Genomic DNA, 6,245 nt, shown 5'->3' with positions numbered 1-6,245 from the left:
CACAAACTGTTTGTAGACTACAGTTCCAAACGGTTTGCGGGTAGTGAGACAAAAAAATAGAAGTAGAATTAACAAAAGATTAAGGAAATAGGAAACTAAATCTTAATCCTTGAATAACTTGAAGTTTAGACAAATCTCGTATAAGATATTTTTATTTCATTAAATTCATCTAAACTATGAGAAGTAGGGATTCAAATTTGGGTACTCGGTTATTGTTGTGAAAGCACATTGCTAACTGTCAAATTATCATAGAGACGGGCCAAAAACCCATTTCCAATAACACCGATATTATCTCCAGTTTGTTAATTCTCACATCCGATATGTGTGGGGTTTATTATAAAAAACCTCGGTATTAGGTGGAGTATGTTCAGGATATTCAAACTCTTCTTTTCTATCTCATTCTTCCGATATGAGAAATTTCAACACTAACCAGGCAATTTGATTAAACTCAAGTTTGCGTGTAAAAAAATGTAACTTACATATTATTGAACATATTACATATAATAATACTACTGAAGAAACGAAATTACAACCTCTAAAAGATTGTTACGGATTTTCAATGTCATCAGTTAATTTATATCTTAATCCATAATCTCTCATCACTTAATCATCAGTTGTTTCTCTTCTTCCCGCAACTTCTGCGATTCTTCCGCAGCCGGCAAATCACAAAAGGAATATCGTAGCGATCCTTTGAGGCCTTTTCAGCACGGCCGTCAGCACCAACAAGCAGACTATATTCATCTAAAATCCACCCTCCGTGGTCATCTGACCCTCGATTCTCGTACCGGAACTTTTTCTTCCACCCAATAGGGTTTCCGTTCTCATTGTAAACCAGCTCATGTTCTTTTTCGCTCCAAGTGCCTTCCCCAATCTTGCGATGGATGCGCAAACTGGTCTTCTTGAGCTCGCAGAAGAAATATAAGTCTTGATCTCCTCCATATTCTTCCCAAATCTCCCATGGTTCTTTGAAGTCAAAGAGGTCCTCCTCATGCACATACTCGTCGTGTGGTGGCGGTAACAGCTGACGCTTAACCGCCATCTTGTAGAGAAAGAAACTGATGATCTGTTGGTCCGGGGGTTGGAAGCAGAAAGCATAAGGCACAAGGGGTCCGGCCATTGCAAACACAAAAAGAAAAATGAAGTACGTGCGTGGTTCTTGTTTCTGTATATGTTTGCTTAAGTTTTGATGGGGAGAGAGAGCAAGAGACTAGTGATATTTATAAGCGCTGTGTATAGGAGTAGGAATAGAATAATCTTATTACGATTAGGAATAGGATGGAGCATCCTATTACGAATAGGAATAAGATGGAGGGTTGCTAAGTTACTTGGAGAGAAAGGAATTGGAAGTAACTAGGGTTTCGGAATCTGAACTTAATAAGAAGAAGCTCTCCTTGTCGAATCAGGAAAGGGTGAGCGAGGTATTTCACCAACAACAAAAAATTCCCCTTTATTTCTGGTTGACAACGGGTTACAAGACCATTGTCTAACTGAATTTAAAATTAAACTTTTACGACAAAATTTAATTGAACAAAGCTGATTGCTCGAAGATTTATCCGACGAGATTTTGAAGTTGTCGAACAAAGTAGTTCTGCCCGACTCAAATATTGACGACCATTTCATCGTGCAAAACTACATTCCTCGGGCAATGTATAAATTTACGAAAAAAAAAAATTATAAACCTTATTTTACCCGACAAAAGCTTTGCCTTTGCCAGGTAAGCTTTATTAAGAAAAATAAAATTGAAAATGTACATTCGTCAGGCAAACCTTATTTAATATTAAAAAATAAAAATATATTAAATTATATTTAAATGTAATTATATTAATATCATAATATTAACAAAGAAATTATTCATTAATAATGCCAAAGTGTTTGTACAATTATATTAAAATTGAAAACCATCAATGAACTACTTTTCTCGATTGGAAACTGCTTCACTCGTCCAACTGCTTTACTCCAGAAGACATACATTTTGAGAATTTAAAAATTCTCAAAATAATCGTAGAGCCAGTGTCACTCATCCATTCTATACGCAAAACAATAGAGCGGATGGGTCAAAGCTTGATCATGAATTTCTAAAGTCCTGGAGTGGTTGCACAACTCGTACTTCTACTCCATGAACCGTTCATTTCACAACTGGGTTATGTATTTTGATACTTCTAGGTCGATCTCGAAGTTGTTCTGAGATAGACAAAAAAGAAGTGTATTTTTATAAATACATTTATTAAATAAATAATTATCTCAAATAATTAAGATTATTAAAAATGCTAAATTAAAAAAAACACCTTTACCGAGAGTTCTACCATCAACACATGCTTCATCTCGGAGGAGATATTTCTCCATCTAAAGATTGTCATGGGCACCTCATGCGGATTATGGCTCCTATTGCATGACTCAACCTTGCATGGACTTCGGTGTGCGCACACAAATGTCGTGGGCTGCATTCAACCATGACCCTTCCTTCGAACCTTATGCGGATATTGCGCGACCTCGATATCTATAGGAAAATTGCAAACAATTTCAAAATTCCAAACTTTCCTAAAAATTTCTAATAATTCGTACAAATTTATAATATATAAAAAATATATTATATTTGTTAAAATTTTCTAATATTTTCTACGAATTTATAATATATCTAAAATTGTAATTAATATTTTCTAAAATTTTGTAATCGTCCCTCTTGCTCTTGCCCAAACCCATCCATTCCCCACCTCACTTGTCCTCCTAGTATCCCATACCAACTCGTCCCATCCTCAACCTATCCCCCCACCCTCCCAAACCCGTTAACACCTCAAACCGTCCCCCACCACCCAAGCCCCCTTCCTCCACCAGAGGCTGATGCATTAAGGGGCAGGAAGGGTCAGCTGACCCTCCAAACTTCGGTGAACGTCCATAGATAACTTGGGTGCTGACCTCCAAAGTTCCGTGAATGTAAATGGATACCTTGACGCTGCATTTTTGAAGATTAGAGTTGGCTTCTCGATCCTGTTCGTGAAGGGTGACCTACTCATGTTGGTCATATCCCGCTGTAGTGCTTCATCGGCCACTTTGTTGCGTTGGAAATCACTCAACCGTTCATTGAGGAACATCTCTACCTCTTCCTGAATTTGCCTTTGTTGGGGTAGCGGAGCCCTCGGTTTTAACCTACTGGTCTAGGCTGCTCTTCTCCATGCTCGACCCGTCTATGCCGCGGCTGCGGTGCATGAGGTAGATTCCTAGCAGGCGAGGGATTTCTTCGTAGGCTGCTGGTTGAACTTGAGCTGGATTGAGTGACTGTTTCTCTCCGTTCGTCGTGCTGCCTGCTCCGATGTGATGTGGATAATGCTCATTGCGGGCCTAGCAGCGAATGAACGCTTTGCCTAGAAGGCTGCTCATGTTGACTATCGGAGTGTGGCAGAGCCTCCACGCAAGTTTAGCATGCCACACTTCACATCTTTCAAAGGAGATGGAGATCTAGAGAGGCACTTGAAGCACTACTGAAGAGCGATGGTCCTTTATTGGAACAACGATGCCCTTATGTGCAAAATATTCGCCACCATTTTACAAGGCGAGGCGCAAGATTGGTTTCACACCTTTCCGCCACGATCCATCTAGAGTTTTGATGATCTTTCCTTAGTTTTCACTAAAGAATACTCCTCATATTGCTCGATCAAGAAAAAGTCCGACCACTTTTTCAATGTGAAGAAAAACCTAAAGAAGTCGCTCTGCGACTACGTGAAGAGGTTCAAAGCAGAGAAGACAAAGATCTTCGGATGCAACGACTCGATAGCAAGTGCAGCCTTTCAAAAAGGACACCCAACAGACCACCTGTTGTTCGGAGAAATGATCATGAAATAAGATCTGACTCTAGTAGACTTATTTGCTTTAGCAGAGAAGCATGCACTTTGGGACGAGGCTCGACGAGCAGACAAGGCACCGAAGCATCCTCGAAAAGAGTTGACAGTGGCTCAAAGGAAGGAGGACGGGAAGTAGTCCAGCAAAAGCAGGCAAGAGGCCAAACGTAAGAACCGACCCACGACCAAAGAAGGCTTGACGACTAAGAACTACTCTAAATTCTCAATTGTGATCCACTAAATCCTCGCAACATGAAGAACGAGCTATGGTTCAAGCTGCCTAAACAATCGAAGGGAGATATTTCCAAGTTGGATCACATCAAATACTGCGCGTTCCACTAAGTTCCCGGTCACACAATCGATGACTGCTACACTTGGAAGAACTACCTAGAGAAGCTTGTGAAAGAAGGTAAGGTCGACAGATATTTGGACAAGTCAGCTGTGTAGCCTAGAAGGAATGCAGACAATGACGAGGAGCCGCCAACCAAGACGATTCGAATTAATGGCATCTTCGCTAAATCCGAGCACTTAGGGGCCACCAGCAACTCTACGAAGATGAAGATCCAGCAGGCTCTACTAGTCTCACAGGTCCAAGCAGTCGACACCCAACCTGGACCCATTATTGGCTTCACCAAGCAGGATGCAAAAGGTGTCGATTTTCCATACATGCCCTTTAACTGTTTGATAAAATGTTTGAAAGAAGAGTGGATCTTCTTATTATTTTTTAATAAATATTACTTTGTCAAAACGACATAGTTTTGGACCTTTAGTCTAATTAAAAAAAATAAACACCAAGAGCCAAAAAAATAAACGACATAGTTTTGGACCTTGAGTATTTCCATGCTACGAGGACAAGGTTATGATGGAGCTAGTAACATGAAAGGTGAGTTCAATGTATTAAGTCAAGGATATTAAGAGAAAATCCTTGTGTTTTTTATGTTCATTGTTTTGCACTTCAACTTCAACTAGCTCTTGTTGAGGTGGCAAAGGGAAATGTTGATATTGTCACTTTTTTCACATTGGCAAATAGTGTGGTTACTATTGTTAGAGTATCTTGTAAGCGTCGTGATGCACTGAGAGAGTAACTACAAAAGAATCTTATGGAAGCTTTTGAAAACGATTGTCTTATAATGGGCCATGGTTTAAATCAAGAAACTAGTCCCAAGCGTGCCAGTGACACACGTTGGAACTCACATTATGGTACCTTGATTAGTATCATTTCCATGTTTGGTTCCGTGGTGAAAGTGCTTGAAATGATTGTTGATGATGTTCCACGGATAATGTAGGAGAAGCAAATAGGTCATTGGGAGATTCATGGGCCCAGCTAAAATTATTAGCATGTAATCATATGATTTATTTATTTTTTTTTTGCCCATGTAATGTTATAATCCAAACAAGTCTATTAATTACTTTCCAACTAGTTTTAACACAAATAAAACATGCATACGAAAAAGCAATAGAAAGAGAACAAATAATTATCATTATCATTTTTATTGATAATAGGTACCAAGGGGCGGATCTATTAAGGGATCAAGGTGGTCCCAGGACCACCCGGAAGCTCAGATAAATAGTCGTAAGGATCCTCAAGGACCACCCAAGTCTGGGCAACGGTGGAGAAGAACAGCAGCCATGGCACGCTGTGCAAAACAGGGGAGGAAGAAAAAAGCCTTTTTTTTTTTTAAATGACTTGGCCAAAACGACGTCGTTTTGAGCCAAGTCATTAAAAAAATTTAAAAACTCACGTGAGAACCTTCCCATGATCAAGCACTCACCATCTTACAGAATAGTAATCAAATTCACTTTACCAATAATACCTAAGCCAGCCGATTTTCCGAAGGTCATCATCAGAATCTGATTCACCCAAGTCACTAATTGTCTGCTGCTCATGTTCCTCATGCTACCCAAGCCAGCCGATTCGCCGAAGGCCATCAGCATCAACTTTAGAATTTTTGTAAGTTTTCTAATTTAGTGTTAGTTGATACAGATTTATTGTTAAGGTTGTCTTCGTGTTTGATTAGATGGGTTGCTTTAATTTTCTTCTGGGTGTTCTGTTTTGCCTTTGTATTGGTGGTTTCTGATGGTTCTGGTAAATATATAGCATGTATGAAGTATGATGGAGTTGATTGTAGTAACAAAGTGCCCACCATGTGCTCGAAGGAATGCCAGAGTGGGTATTAGATAAAGGGCGTGTCTTGAATCTTGATTGAAATCCGAAATCAGTGTGACAAAGTTTATTTCTTTATCTGGGCTTTTTGCTTCAAGTTCCTTCTGTGGATTAGTTCCTGTTTGGAGGATTTTTTTAATTCAAGTAAATAGTAGGAAAATGGGTTTCCCTTTTGAAGCTGAAAGAAGCTAGTAAATAGGCTCTTATTATTACTTTGGGAGATTGGTTGAATTGCTTCAGTATTGAAA

The 6,245-nt window shown here is 39.4% G+C and overlaps 1 protein-coding gene across 1 annotated transcript; it reads right to left on the bottom strand.

Moving 5' to 3' along the window:
- Positions 1–610: 610 nt before the first annotated feature.
- LOC103413062 (NAC domain-containing protein 100-like) lies at positions 611–1,117 on the bottom strand. Its single transcript, XM_008351555.3, has one exon. The coding sequence runs from the start codon at positions 1,115–1,117 to the stop codon at positions 611–613; it is 507 nt and encodes a 168-aa protein (XP_008349777.1).
- Positions 1,118–6,245: the final 5,128 nt, after the last annotated feature.

Source organism: Malus domestica, chromosome 11 (assembly GCF_042453785.1).
Source record: "Malus domestica chromosome 11, GDT2T_hap1".
In the NCBI taxonomy this organism is placed as follows: domain Eukaryota; kingdom Viridiplantae; phylum Streptophyta; class Magnoliopsida; order Rosales; family Rosaceae; genus Malus; species Malus domestica.
The sequence above is the reverse complement of the archived record's forward strand: the minus strand, read 5'-3'. Positions and strand labels throughout refer to the sequence as shown.